Source organism: Polypterus senegalus, chromosome 3 (assembly GCF_016835505.1).
Source record: "Polypterus senegalus isolate Bchr_013 chromosome 3, ASM1683550v1, whole genome shotgun sequence".
Taxonomy (NCBI): domain Eukaryota; kingdom Metazoa; phylum Chordata; class Cladistia; order Polypteriformes; family Polypteridae; genus Polypterus; species Polypterus senegalus.
The window spans coordinates 34,970,270-34,986,486 of record NC_053156.1 but is presented as its reverse complement, the minus strand read 5'-3'; the positions used below and the strand labels follow the sequence as shown (position 1 = coordinate 34,986,486).

At 41.1% G+C, this 16,217-nt stretch overlaps 1 protein-coding gene across 1 annotated transcript in view; it reads right to left on the bottom strand.

Moving 5' to 3' along the window:
* The window catches only part of nlgn2a (neuroligin 2a), a 604,796-nt gene that overhangs the window by 5,681 nt on the left and 582,898 nt on the right, over positions 1 to 16,217 (bottom strand). Inside the window, exon 8 of the mRNA XM_039746931.1 lies at positions 12,720 to 13,086. Within this exon, the coding sequence (XP_039602865.1) occupies positions 12,720 to 13,086 (367 nt within the window). The remainder of the gene's footprint in view (positions 1 to 12,719; positions 13,087 to 16,217) is intronic.

Below are 16,217 nucleotides of genomic sequence, written 5' to 3'. Positions count from 1 at the left end.
TGAGGCATCTAAGTTCAAATATTTGCATTGTGTTGAACTGCCGATGGTCATCTGCAAACCTGTGATGTCTGGCTTAGTAAGAGGTCTACTTGCAGGATGAGCTGATAGGAGAGCTTATCAGTGTGCCGCTCTGAGACCACCTCTCATCAGTCCCCGTCTTTCTGTGCAGCTTTATTGTTTAAATTTCCCACAATGCAAATCCTATCCTCATTGCCAATTGAATTGCCATGAGCTCACACCATGAAGCATATCAGTTTGAGTGCTGAACTCCCAAACTTGTGATGTCTGGCTCAGAAGTGGTCTCCTTGCTGCATGAACTAATAGGAGAACTAATTAGTCTGCCACTCAGAGACCCTCTCTGAACGCTGCGAGCGGAGTTTTACTTGACGACGTCAGAGAATCTCTCTCTCTCTATCAGACTTGCTTTTTGAAACAAAAAACTACCAGCACTCATCAAGGCCTCAACCAAGCAAAGCGTGAAAGAGCCTTTGTATGTGTTTGCAACAACTTTTAGGTACCTCAAAAAATAATCATAAATTTTAAACATAACGCCTGCCTTGTCCCTGGTTTTATTCTGGAAAACTGCTAGCAAAATAAATAATCAAATAAACAAATACATGAAACCATTCATAAGGCTGTTAGAATCCAGTGGTGGGCTAGAGGCCTTGCCATCACAGTCCTAATTACATGACACCACAGTACTCAGTGTCACTGCTGTCTGGCAGTGATCTGGTGGTGGTGAGTTTTTCTGTCATTTTTTGTTTTTTTGTTGGATAGAGTTACTGTAATACTCACTGTAGGTAAAAAGAAAATGTGAAATGCATTTCAAGTTAGTAGCCCTATTTGTGGGCCCAGACTTCTTCTTTTTCACTCTGATAATTAACAAAGAGTAGCTTCTTATGTATGTCAATTTAGATGGTTGATTTGTTCACTTTGGACAAATTATTCAAAAAGGGGATTTGCCAAGCCATCTCCAATGCCAATATACAAAAGTTTGAAATAACTTTTAAATTATTTTTTAGTCATCATTAACAATAACTCTCAAATTGCTGGGCCGCTTCTAAGCTTATCCAAGAAGGAAATTGAAGGATGCAGCATCTAAAAATAAAAAGGAGCGTCAAATGGCAGGCAAGACCAAAAAACTGGGACATACATAGCAGAGAAGTAAGAGGGAGAAGAATAGAGGGGACATGAAAGAGGAGGAGGAGGAAAGGTGGGCTGGATGAAGGAGTACTGTAGCAGGCTGCCCACTTCCAAAGCTTACCAGAGGAGACATGAAAGCCAGCAGAACCTGCCCGCTCACTCACTCATTCACTCACTCGCTCTCCGGCTGGCTGGCCGACTTTTTATCCACAAAGCGGGTAGGCTGTTTATTTTTTAATAAGAGTGACTTGACACTTGACATAGAATATGAGATTGGATGAGAAAGGCTGTGCGTTTCATGGTTTCCTTCCTGCGCCTTAACCGGGCTGCTGGCTGCACGCCGTCTGGCTTTTCAATGAGATTTCCAGGCCCCCACCATCCTGTCCTGTCAGCGTGGATTAACCTCCACTGACAAGCAGCCTGCTTTCCTTCTCTGCTCTTTCTGTTTACCTGAACTCCACATTTAATTGTCTCTAATTATACTTCTAATTTTGCCCTCCCTCAGCAGGTGTGCAGAATCTTTCATTTGTCCCTCAGGTATGCGCTCATCTTCCTCCTGAGGTGCCCATTCAAGTGAAACCCCTTCATTCATTTTCAGGTCCTCACCTGCGCAGCTAATTTTTGAATAAGCGGAGAAGATGGAGTGCTGCTTTTCCCTTGGCATCAATGCTGTGGCAGCATTGGCTTAAACATTTAAGTATGTGTGCATACCTAATGGTGTCCACTGCTGGCTTTTCCTTGCTTCATTTAGGCAAGAGTGATCAAAAACATCATGGCTCCTGAAAAAACAAGCTGGCAAAAAACATCTCCATTTGAGGATCCCTGGAGTCTCCTCTTCATCATTACTGCTGTGTAAGCTCTACTCTGCTCTGCAAATCGATGTATAGCGGAGTCTGTTGTCTTTCTTGCAGTGCCTATAAAAAGTCTTTACCCCTTGGAAGTTTTCACATTTGATTGTTACACAACTCTAAAGCACAGAGGATTTAATTTGGTTTAAAATGTTTCCTTGGGTAATTCTTTAGGTAAGAATTAAGGAGGAGGATGAGAGAGATAGAAAATGAGAAATAAGACCAAGATACCTTTGATTTGTGTCTTATTCTTGTCTATTTATTGTCCTGTATATTATTTCCCATCTTTGATGATGCCTATGTAATGAATTAATTGTATTATTGTTTTTATTGCAGGATGTGGGTTTGGGTTATTTGTTGCAAGTCTTTTGTTACAATTAAACCACAAAGAAAGTAAAGTTTAATTTGTGTATACTATCTGAACTTTGTTCATAATACAGAGCGGCAAAGGGAAATTTTGGAACTAGGTGTTGGCGACCCTGGGGCGTCAGCAATTGTTTGGGACCAATGCAACCTCGTTTAGGACTCCTTACCATTAGTTATAATGGAGCAGTGCGGTGGGGTGCAACAAGCGTTTGCTGTGAAAGCCCTGGTGATAGAGTGACTGCTGCACAAAGGGAATTTCGGCGTCATGACCATTTAGGACGTCATGATCATGTCCCGTCTGCTCACCTGATTACAACATGGGTGCGTGATTTCGAAGAAGTGGGTTCAGCCTAAAAAAAAGAAGTCCCCAGGTGGTGTTTGAACAGCCCGCACACCAGAGAATATTGAGGCTGTTAAGCTGCCATCATGAGGAGCGTTCGCCGCTCCGTTCGACGACACGCATCATCGCTACACTGTACAGAATACTGCACGAGTTGAAGTTCCATCCTTACAAATTGCAGATTGTGCAGGAACTCAAACCCAATGACCACGTGTTGCGTCAACAGTTTTGTGAACAATTGTTGGCTTAAGTAAACAAGGACGGCAATTTCATTTACAACTTGTGGATGTTGGACAAAGCCTCTTTTCACTTTAACGGATATGTTAACAAACAGAATTTCCATTACTGGGTGCGGGAAAATCATTTTGAGCTTCACCAGTGTCCATCACACAGCACCAAGGTTACAGTATGGTGTGCTGTGTCATCACATGGTGTCACAGGCCCTTACTTTTTTGAAAATGAGGAGGGCATTGCAACCACTGCAGAATTTTCGATCGGCATGTTGCTATGTTTGAAACATTTTTTGTGCGGAGCTTGCAAAACATAAAACTGAATATCGAAAATGTGGTTTCAACAGGATGGAGCCACGTTGTATACTGTTCAATTGTTTGGAAGGCGTGTAATTTTACGCAACGGTGACATTCCTTGGCCTCCGAGATCCTCAGGTCTCACTGTTTCTGATATTTTTCTGTGGGGGTATCTTAAAAGGCAAGTGCACCTCACATGTCCTGCAACCATTGCTGAATTAAAAAGAAGGATTGAAGAGGAAATCGCTGGCATTCCTCTTGATGTGTGATGTCGAGCAATGCAGAATTTCCACAATAGGCTGTCAGAATGTCTGTGGAGAAATGGATCTTCATGATGTTTTCTTCAAAACATAAAATGAATACTGAATGAAAATTGATTATCATCATTAACTGCATATCCTGTGCAATACATTTTGTCATTAAATGTATTTTTTAATTTGTTTATTCTTGCAATTTCCCGTTTCCTTGCGCCACCCCATATCTCTTCACAGTTCTGGGGTCTTTTCAGTCAGTCAGTCATTAACCAACCCGCTATATCCTAACAAAGGGTCACGGAGGTCTGCTGGAGCCAATCCCAGCTAACACAGGGAGCAAGGCAGGAACAAACTTCGGGCAGGGTGCCAGTCTACTGCAAGGGTTTTTTTCAAGAACAGTGAATTAGTGCAAAATCTGGCTAATTTAAAGCAGGATCCACAGAAATCAGCCTCAATCTGTTTCAAAAATCCTCGGTTTTTCCCAATCCATATTTCTAAGACAGGTAAACCCAGAATTACACAGTGAGGCCAATGATGCAGATAATTTCCAAATTTTCCTTTCTAGGTTGGCCTCAGGCTTTGTTGCTTTCAGAAACAAATGTTTCATAAAATTCAGCTCTGGAACAACCAATACCCTGAAACTAACCTACAAATGTCAGTTTTAGCATGATAAATGCAAAAAGGAATAAGCAGAGGATCAAATCACTGAACAAAATGTCTAAAATGTCCCACATGAAATGGTGAGCCTGGCTTCATTATTTAAGAAGCATAAAAAGCCAACAAAACATTAAAAATGTGAAGCATTTTCCTGTATGGCCAGTAGACATTGAAGCAAAACTTCACCAAAAAACGTCTAAACAACGGTTGCTCAGACCCTGAACAGATATTCTGTCACGTCCGCAGAACTGTCTACAGAACATCAGGGAACTTAACATATCTCAGCAATCTTCTACAACTTGACATGTTCAGTGTAACACATCGTGGATTTCAACTGTGTTTGATGCAAATCCTGTAAATCGTTTGTTGTGCTCTCACTAACAGCAGCTTTCTGTAGAACATTGCAGATGTTGCACATATTTGGCAAAGTGAAGATGTGCAAGGCAATCTCAAAATGTTGCCTAATGTTGAAGAGACACCTGCACACATAGAAGGCTTTTCCAAGATAGAAATAAGTAAACTCCATCAAAGAGGAATTCTACAGACTCGCAGGAAGGGCAATCACATTGAAATATTTGCAGCATTTTTGGGCACTTCACTTCTGTGTCTACCTATACCTAAAATCCTTATTCATGTGTTTTCATTTTTGGAGATCTGTAATGGAATGAGCCTCAAAGACTGGCTCAGGTATGGTCTCTGAAATGTTCTGAAAATTCTTCACCCCCTTGGAAGTTTTCACATTGGATTGTTACACAACACTAAATCACAGTGGATTTATTTTGCCTTTTCTAACACTAATCAACAGAAACTGTCTCCTTATTGTCAAAGTGAGAACATGTTTATGCGAGGTGGTCTAAATGAATTACAAACATAAAATATTAAATATTCATCTGTATTAATTTGACATTCCCTAAATCCTCACTAGTGTAAACACAGTTCCGCCCATACGGTTGCACTTTCAAGTTTCAGACCCTCATAGTCTACTCAAATCAAACATTTTTCATTCCTATGTGTAATATTTTACATTTACTTAAATTACATGAAATTTCTTCTGCCACAAATCTGCCCAAGCCTGTATGCTGTCCAAGTCCCTCTGTAATGATTCAATGGATTTCAGTTTATCTGCCAGTCCAACTAGCTTGGTATCATCTGCAAAACCAGCTTGTTATTTCTATTTTTACCAGATGCTTTATATGTGTAATTGAGACCAAAGGTTTACATCCACTTCAGCTAAAGACTCTCAAACTCCATATTTCCCAAGTCCACACATGTAATGTTACCAGATATTCCATGCGTTAGGTTAATTAGGGTGCCTGCTTTATTTCCATAAGCGGTAATGTCAAAATAATAGCTAAGAGGACAGAGATATAGCAGTTTAGATTTTCAGTGGGTTTCCTTACACTTTGTTAGGATTTGGTGGCATTTCCTTTAAATTCCTTCACAATAACCAAATACTCTGGGTTAACTTCCACAATCTCCTCACAGTATCTGGCAGGAATGTCTGCCCATTGCTGCTGAGAAAACTGGTGTAAGTCAATCTTTTGGCAGAGAAGGTGTGGGGTTGCTCTTCTCCTTAAAATATATTCAACTTTACTGTCCAACAAGGTTCTCTTAATGGATTCTCTTATCTTCTGTCACTTTCTGTTGCTCTACCCTGCTCGTCTGGACATTCAGCAGTGTCACAGCTCATACCTGTTAATGTTCCTCCCGTGTCTGATGGCTTGAAAACAATTGGTCCTAAGGAAGCTACTGTGATTCATTTCTTTCGGCTACTGGATTCCTTCTCAGTGGCACTGTATCAGTTGATTCTATGATGGTAGTACACCATATTTCTGGGACAATGAGCTTACGCCCAATTAATGTGGTCACCTCTTAGGGAATGTGCCCCCAAAAGCTCACCTTACCTGATGGCTAGAGCAATAATCAAGACTGCAGAGCAGGTGTACTCACTCTGTTTATCCATTAAACATATCATGCCATAGATGAAGCAACTAAGTGGGACACATTGCATTATAACAAATGAGTTTGGGCAGCACTTAGATGTTAGCATCATCACTCCATCATAATGAGCAAATTCAACTTTGGGGGTATGCTTAGCATCGTTGTCCTGTTTTTATTTTCCAGCTGATGTCTTGAGGTGTTGTTTCAGAATTTCTAGAAAATCCTCCTTCCTCATGATGCCATTTACTCTCTAAAGTGCACCAGTCCCTTTACTCCCCAACAATATGATTCTGCCACCCATATGCTTCACAGTTGGGATTGTGTTCTTCGTCTTAAAAGCCTCACTATTCTTCCTCCTTACATACTGTAGCTGTGATAGATTTTTGTTTCATCTGACCGCAATAATGATCCTCCAAAAAGTCCACTGCAAACTTCAGTGTGTCTTGGAGTAAGGGTTTCTTCCTTGCATTGACACTCATTCAGACCAAGCTGATAAAGTGTTCTTTTAATGGTGGATGTAGTTACTTTAGCACCTGATGCTCCCAACTCCTTCGCTGGTTCCTATGTTGTTGTCTTGGAGTTCAGTCGAATGTTTCACAATAAAGTTTGTTCATCTCTTGGAGTTAATGTGTGCCTCCTTCCTCACTGATGCAGTGTCTGTGTGGTCCCTAGATATTTGTTTTTCTACAGAAGCTCATGGTACCTTCATCTGTTTGGAAATTGCTCCTAAGGACGAGCCAGATTTATGGATATCCACAATTTTTTTTTTTTTTTTTGAGGTCAAGGCTCAGTTGTTTGGATTTTCCCAAAGAAAACAAGACATTAGCTCTAAAATGAGGCCCCTTAAATAGAACCACAGATGCACCCCAATGAACTCAATTAAGTCAACTGGTCAATCAAAGGCTTCTAAAAGTCATGACATCAATTACTAGAATCGAACAGACATTTAGCTTGCTGTAGGTAAACTTTTGACCAACTGAAAATCTGATAAAGTCAATAAAGTCTCAGATAAATCTGTCTCTTAACTATCATTTTGACATTAGCACTTATGGAAACAAAGAAGATGCCCTAATTGACATGGCATGCGTGAAGCTGGGAAACATTGAGGCTGAAAGTCTTTAGGAAGTGGAAATGTTTAGCCTGAACTCTATATTAAAAAGAGCGGCAGCCCCAGCAATGAACCCTAAGGGACACTCCTTTTACTTTATGTACAGTTTTTCTTGGTTGCTTTGATCATTTGATCAGGCCAGCAGTGCATGACGTCACAGCTATATGTTTGCACAGGAGTGAAAGAAAGCATTTCTCATTGTAGACTTGATGTTAGTTTGGAAGAACTAAGTGGACAGGACCGGCAAGCTTTGTTGGGTTGAATGGCCTGCTCTCGTCCAGATTGGTCTGATGTTCTAAAAGGTATGAGGCTTTGCACAACACTTGACATGGTAGCCATTTAATAATACACACTGGATGGTCCGCATGTTCTAACACACAATCCTAATACACTGCCTGTGATTATAAACAATTCACTGCTCCTCTGTGCTCTTTATGTGGATGAAGATGGCTTCAGTTTTGGACAAGACAATGAAGCATGGCAGGAATGTTATGAGGCAAAGGGCAACAATGCAGGTGCAGACAGGAAAGTGTAAACATCATAAGGCATATCAGTACTTGTCCTGTAGCATTCATCTCAAGAGTAGGGCCATAAATGTGTGACAGACATTGTTCTTTCCTTGACAAACTCTACAGGCCACTACTGGTTTCCAAAGTGGAACAGATTGCATGTTTCTTCCTTGATGAACTGGGATATTGTTCCTTACTTGACAAGCTCTAAAGACCACTACAGATTGCATGTTTTTAATGTAGTTGTATAGGATAACGTCCCATTTCATCATTCATTTTCACTTTTGGAATGTTTTAGGGTTCGTGCACACTTGTCTGTGGAATTTGTTCTCTATTACATTTACATTTATTTATTTGGTCTGGCGGCTTTATCCCAGGTGACTAACAACATTTATGATACAATATTACTCCACATTACGCACTCCTCAAGTTTTCTGTTGAAGAAGGAGATTTGTTCTGTCTGGAGATGGAAGGCTTACAACCACCATCCTTACGACTAAATGCGGCTGTCGGATGCTATGACTGAGGCATGTAGGACAATGCAGCATCACACTGTCAGGGCTGGGTCAGGAATGCCTTGCGGTATTTCTCTTGCTGTATTGTTCACAGCATGTTTTAACAAATGTTTAATTTATGTGTATGAATTCTGTATTTTGTCAGGATCTTATGTAAGATTTATGTAATCTTATGTGTCATGTAAATGTGCATGATTTATTTTAGTATACTATTTATTATCATTCTTATCTAATTTGAATTTTATTTTTCTTTGCTTGGAACTATTTCTTTGACATTTTGTAACGCACCTTGAGCTATATGTTTTATATGAAAATAACAGTAAAGCATTCATATAGTGCCTTTCTCACTACTCAGAGTGCTTTCATAGTGAGTGGGCAGCCACTTCAACCACCACAAACATGTAGCATCCACCATGATGATGCGACTGCAGCCATTTTGCGCCTGTATTCTCACCACACAAGGGCCTGCACCACCATTAAGGTGATTTAGGCATTCGCCTAGGGCGCAGATTGTAAGGGGGTGCCCAACTGTACGGTTTAGCCACTGAACAGCCAGCTTGCGCACTAATAAGCTTGGAGGGCAGTTTTAGCCAGGATATCAGGGTACACCCCGCTCTTTACAAAGAACGCCCAGAGAACTTTGATGATCACAGAAAATCGGGACCTCATGTTTATGTCTCATTCTAAGTGCTATAGAAATTAATATTGGTGTTGTTAAATATTAATTAGTAAAATCTATACGTCAATTTTAACTGATAATTGTTCATGGTGTTCTGAGCCTGCACTCACTGAAGAGAGCCATGCAACAATAAGTCACATTGCATTGAATTGCCAGGGAAAATATTGCATATGACATCGATGAACAGATGTGACTTGTGACGGAGTGAAACTCTTATTAATATTACTGGTTTAAACATTACAACATCGTGAAGTCACTTTCTCTAAGGCATTTCATTTATAATTCAATTTTCTACAATATAGCCAGTGGTGTACCATCCATTTTAAAATAATGTAAGGAGAAAAAAAAATGGATCTTATTGGTTGTACAATCATCTGTGTTTATTTAAAGTGCTGTTTAAAAACCGGAAATTTCTTTTGGCTTACCTTGTTAGTGGGCTGTAAAGCAGTGGTGAAGTTTTGTATAAAATGCCAAACGTGACTCCAGGGCACATCATTTATTGAAACTAAAGGGGTGGAGGGCTAAAGGGTTAAAATGGTTGAAAGAAAAAGGTTTTGTGTCTGCCGGCTGTTAAATTTAGCAGGTACTCAGATTCAGTTTGAATTGTATTATTTTTTAAAATATAAGAAAGACTTGTTTTGTTTTTTGCATGTGACTTATATAATGTGTTTGTAGTTGAGTTTTTTAAAATTAATTATTATTCTTTAATTCTTTATTCTTTGTTACTTAACAATGGCTAATCTTATTTTTATACTAGCTGTCTCCTGCGGCTCCGCCCGTGTAGAAATGAAACAGGACAGTGAGGAGGGCCGTGCCCGGCTCCCCACTCCTGATATCACGCTTCCTCCTGTCCTCGGCCTGCAGCCTCTGTCTCGGATTAGCGCAAATATATCACTCCTGCAAGCAAACTATGATTCTTAGCGCGATGAGAGAAGTTGCGAAATCAACCAGAATGTTCAAGCAAATTATAGAAAATAACCCGATCTGAATCCGTTAAGTAGTTCTCTCGTTTGCTAGTTAAGCGGCAGACGTGTGAGTGAGGACAGCCCCACTTCCCTCCCCTCAGCCTGCTGCGTGTCTCTTGGATTTGTGCAAATAAATCGGTATCGCAAGTGAATGATGATACATAGCAGAATGAGAGAGGTTGTAAAATCAAACGGAATGTTAAAGCAAAATATAGAAAAAACTCGATCTAAATCCGTTAAGTAGTTCTTAAGCGAACAGACAGGCAGATACTAGATTTTATATTTATAGAGATTTTTCTTTTTTCTTCATCTTGTAAAACACTTTGAGCTACATCATCTGTATGAAAACATGCTATAGAAATAAATGTTGTTGTTGTTGAAGCCCCCTATGGATTAAGTGGTACATTCCGGTCAGTGCAGGTATGAAGCCAGATGGGCTCTTAGTGTAGGAAGGTAAGATTTAGGTAAGTCCTTGTTGAGTTTACTGCAAAAGTAAGAGTTTTGATCTATTTGCTTCCTTGAGGCATGTTTGTGTGGCATAAATAAATTAAGCACTTCTTTTTGGAATAAATAAAATCAATTTTTTATGGTTTTAATGGACACTTCATTTTTTTCAGTTAACCTCTAGTGAAGTATTTAGACGGTCTCTGTCTGCAGGATGCACATAGGGTGCTGTCGAGAGAGCCAGGGTGAACTGGTGCTGGGCAGATTCTTTTTTTTTCTTCTCTCTATTCCAGTCACTGGTCAGCACATGACCCAATATCAAGGACAGGATTGACCAGAGAATGTTGTACTGTACGGTGCCCATGTTTGGGACAGAGACACATTTTCTCTTGAATTCCCTCTCTGCTCCTCAGTTTAAAATTACAAATCAAAAAATTCAGATGTGATTAAGGTGCACATTGCAGACTTTCATTTAAGGGGATTTGCGTACGTTTCCATCACATCATGTAGAAATGGCAACACTTTTTCTACACAGTCTCCTCATTTCAGAGCTCCATAGTGTTTGGTGACACAGCAATGACAGGTCTATTAAAGCCGTCATATTTAGGACTTTGTCGCATATCCCTTTCATGCAAGGATGGCTTGAAGTCTGTGATTCATAGACATCACCAGGTGCTGAGGATCATCTCTGGCGATGATCTGCCAACCCTCTAGTGCAGTCATCTTCAGCTCCTGTTTATTTCGGTGGCTTGTCCTCTTACATTTTCTCTTCAGCATATGGAAGGCCTGCTCAGTTGGATTCAAGATCGGATGACTGACTTGGCCATTCATGAATTTTCCATTTTTTTAGTTTTGAAAAGCTCCTGTGTTGCCTCAGCAGTATGTTTGGGATCATTATCTTGTAAGATGAACTGTAACTTGAGCAGATAAGATGTTTCTCTAGAATTCATTGTGTCACTGCCATCAGCAGTTCCATCATCAGTTAAGAGAAGTGTGACAGGACCTGTGCCAGCCATAGATGCCCAAGCCATAACACCCACACCACCATGTTTAACAGATGAGGTGGTCTCCTCTGGATCTTCCTTTTGGTCTCAACACTTTACTCTTGCCATTACTCTGATCAGGTTTTCATCTTTGTCTCGTCTACCCACAAGACCTTTTCCCAGAATCCTGCAGGCTGTTTGAAGTCCGTCTTCACAAAATGTCATCTGCCCATCCTGTTTTGTGACTAACTAGTGATTTGCACTGTCACACACACGTGTTTAGGAGGCAACTAAAGGGCTTGAATACATGTAATTAAACGCCGGACCAGGGGGTGGCGAAGTGCACTAATTCTGTCTCTCGATCTCTTGCAGACCATTCTAGGGAAATCCCGCCAGGCTCTGGCGCCGCAAATGACGTCACTTCCAGTTCTGGGACCGATGACATCACTTCCCCAATGGCCTTTAAAGCTGCCATCTTGTTTATACTAGGACAGTTTTGTTTTGGACTCAGCTGTGTGAACATGTCTATGATTTTGAATCAGTTTTGCAGCCGGGAAAAATTATACGGGTGGCTGCCCCAAACCTTTGCAATGTCTTATGGTCATTTTTGCTACAGTGGTGTAGCTGGGCGGGATTTCCCTAGAATGGTCTGCAAGAGATCGAGAGAGAGAATTAGTGCACTTCGCCATCCCCTGGTCCGGCGTGGAATTACATGTACTCAAGCCCTTTAGTTGCCTCCTAAACATGCGTGTGTGACAGCACCTTTCTGTGAGGCCTCTGGATTTGTGCTCATGAATTCGTCTGCAGATAGTAGAAGTGATCTAGTGACATGGCAAGCTTTGCTCATATTTTGATTGTATGAGCTACTTTTAATATTCTGGTAGTTTTAGTGCATTATGGAGGCAAAATTAAGTGGTGTGCTAAGCAGCATGCTGGCCAGAAAAATAAACTGTTAAAAGATTGGAAAAGGTGAATCCTGTATGAAGTTGGTGGCAAGGTACCCTCCAGTTGATTAGAGATGGAGACTGACATACTGACGTGCCGATGTCATCCTTGTGAGTGTAAGTGGAATTAGTGCTGAGTGTTTTTGTGTTACTACTCTGTGTGAGATAATTAAAAAACAACCTTTGTTCCTAAAATCTTTGTTTTTTGGTCATGTGGCCCATTCTCGCCTAAATTTTCCTAAAGCTCTAAAATTATAAAACATTATAAATAATGGGACAATGTAGAATAATAGAGTACAGAGGCTCAAAACACACAATATGGAGAACATTGACACACCGTCTACCATAACTGGTTAACATTTGGGATCTTTAAGTTCACACATGGCACAGAAAAAAAAATGTAGGTTTCTAAATAGTGGATTGTGGACCTGTACATTATTGTGGAGAAGCAAAATAGCTGCCAATTAGTGCATTTAGGGGCCCCCGAGCAACATACCCAGTTTTAGCGAAGTTGGTCCAGTAGGTCATGACCACAGCACTGAGCATCACATCATTCTTGGAGAAGTTGCAGGGAAAGAGGTCTGTGGCTCCGATCATAGGAATTCCAAACACATAAGGGATCTCGTCACCATGCGCTGCGTCTGCCCACTCGGGCCGGCCCTCAGTTTGGCAGTGGTGGTAGAAAGTGTAAAAGTAGACGGGCGACTGGTAGTCGGCATGAAGCTTAGCTGTGGCAACTGCTGGTGCCACCCACTGATGGTCAGTAAAAAGAGCAAGCAACGTCTTCCGTCTCATCTCCCCATTGTCTCTGTCGGCCCAGTCCGTGTACATGAACTTGATCGTTTCACGTAAGATGTCTTTGCCTGTAAAGAAAAAACAAAATCGCATGAAATGAGAGAGCACTGACAGAGCAGAACACATTCGCATGACCCACACAGGGCTGTTTGTCTTGGCAAACACTGAAGGAGATGGCTCGGTCACATCTGCCACTAGAGCCATTAGCATAGAAAGTAGGCAGTGAAAAGCTAATCATACGCAGCCTCATGGATGGCAAAGTAGCAGCTGCAGCTGCCCAGAAAACCATAAAGCACAAGCAAAAGGTCAGTAAACACTTTGGGGGCTCCTGTGTACCAACAGCAATACCCCTGCATAGCACCTCACTTGGACTGGGACAGCCAAGTCAGAAGTACTCTTCCTTTTTAATTTGCTTCCTTTTTAGTCATTCTGGTGCGTGTATATTATATAGTGCCATTCCCATCTATCTATCTATCTATCTATCTATCTATCTATCTATCTATCTATCTATCTATCTATCTATCTATCTATCTATCTATCTATCTATCTATCTATCTATCTTTCTTATAGTGCCCTATAGTATCTATCTGAGTCACTGTAGCTTGTAACTCCTTCAGAAATATCCCTCCCTCATTTGTCTTCTTCTTGCACCATCACTCAATTTTTGTTGAAGGTCTGCTCCAGGCACATTTCCAGCTGTGCCTATTCTTTCTCTTTCTTCATGACTGATTTGATTGGATATTCAGTGACTTGGATGTTTTCTTGTCTCTATCCCCTGACTTGTGCTTTTCAGTCCCCCTTTCACGGTGGTTGCTTGGAGTGCTCATTTGTCTTCATTGTGTAGGTTAGCCCATCATATTGACTCCCTACAACTTGGCCCTTCCACATTCAGGTGCATTGAGACTCCAATCAACTCAAAGCCCAGACAATCATTGAACTGATTCTAGGACTTCTAAAACCAATTGGATGCACCAGTGAGGATTTAGTGGTGTTGTATTAAAGGGGATGATGACTTACATGGTCAGTTATTTTCTGCTTTAAATTTTAATTCAATTTAGACCACTCTGCAGAGATCAGTTTTTACCCTGATATTAAAGTGTCTTTTTCTGTTGACCAGTGTCAAGAAAGCCAAATCCACTGTGACTCAATGTTGCATAGCAATAAAAGGTGACAACTTCCAAGGGGTTGAATACTTTTTATATACACTGTAGACACAAACTTTCTCAAACCCCCTTTAATGCACTTCAGGGTCATGCAGAGTCAGATTCTCTCCTAGTAACACCAAACGCATGGAAAAAAACAACACTGGAGACAGCGCCAGTCCATCACAGGGACAAAACCTGCACACACACACCAACTGGAAAACTGGACTACTGACATACAAAGGGCATGGGATTTGAACCCAGACAACAACACTAACGCCTCTGCCACTGTCTGGCTTTATTATTATTATTAGTAGTAGTAGTAGCAGTAGGAGTAGGAGTAGTAGTAGTGGTAGTAGTAGTAGTAGTATTAATTAATTAATGTATGTATTTAGTTAGGGTGGCACAGTGGTGCAGTGGGTAGCGCTGCTGCCTAGCAGTTAGAAGACCTGGGTTTGCTTCCCGGGTCCTCCCTGTGTGGAGTTTGCATGTTCTCCCCGTGTCTGCGTGGGTTTCCTCCCACAGTCCAAAGACATGCAGGTTAGGTGCCTTGGTGATCCTAAATTTTCCCTAGTTTGTGCTTGGTGTGTGCCATGCGGTGGGCTAGCCCCGTCCCGGGGTGTGTTGTCTGCCTTGTGCCCTGTGTTGACTGGGATTGGCTCCAGCAGACCCCCGTGACCTTGTGTTAGGATATAGCTGGATGGATGGGTGTATTTAGTTAGTTAGTTTTATCAATTCAATTGATCTTTCTAAATTTTTCTTGATCAGTTGATAGCAGAGCAGAAGAAAACAAAAATTCCAGTCAGTAAAATCACTGAAAACAAACGTCTGAGGGGTTGATGGTCAGTTTTAATGTACCATTTTTCTAAACCTGCTTATCCTGAACAGGCTCACAGGAGCCTACCCAGCTAGCATGGGGCACAAGGCAGAGCCGATCCTTGGACAGGATGGCAGTCCATCCCAGGGAGAACACACACCACACAACCACCCTTTAATGACAATTTAACATTGCTATTCCACCTAACCTGCATGTCGTTGGACTGAGGGAGGAAACCCACGCAGACACGGGGAGAACATGCAAACTCCACGCAGGGAGGATCCTGGACATGAACCCTGGTCTCCTTACTGCGAGGCGGTACTATAATAATAATAATAATAGACTAATAATAATAATAATAATAATAATAATCATAATCATTATAATGCATTCATTTTCACAACCTGTTTAATGTGATTTACAGTCATACATAATCCAGACCCGGATTATTAAATTAATTTCATAGTGGTTGGTTTAAAACAGTCACCACACCCACTGCTGGTTCCTCTTTATGACTGTAAATCACATTAAGCAGGTTGTGGAAATGAATTCATTATATTATTATTATTACTATTATAATTATTTTTATTAATATTATCAGTCCATCTTCCTAACATGCACAGAAGCTGGAGCCTACCCCAACAACCATAAGGGCACAAGGCAGGAGCAACACGTGGACAGTCCACTGCAACAGCGCATGGGACTCCAAGTTATTATTATATTTATTATCTAAGAATGTGAAATCAAATTGGTTTAATTTCATTCAGAATTTATGATTATTATTATTAATAACTTCATGCTTACTTGAAGCCAACCAATGCAGCACTGGGCACAAAGTAGGAGAAAGCTGTGGACAGTGCGCCAGTCCTTGGCAGGGGCTGCTCACACACTCAACCTAATGCCATGTTTATCCTGCGCCAATGCAGAAACCACAATTAACCTGATATGGGCATGTAAAGATATGGGGACCAGAGTGCCTGATGCAAAACACCATGCAGGAAACAAGCAAACTCCACATGGAGGACAATTCATAGGTTTTAATGTCAGGGTGATGGATGGAAAGACGAGTTGGAAGTGCTACCCACTGTTACTATTTATTATTATTATTATTATTATTTACCTTGATCATCACAGAACTCTCATGCACATACCCACACATACCAACCCATGTTCATGCCAGGCCAATTCAGAGCCGCCAATTAACCTTACCAGGGTGACCAGAAAAGAACCCCCCATAGAC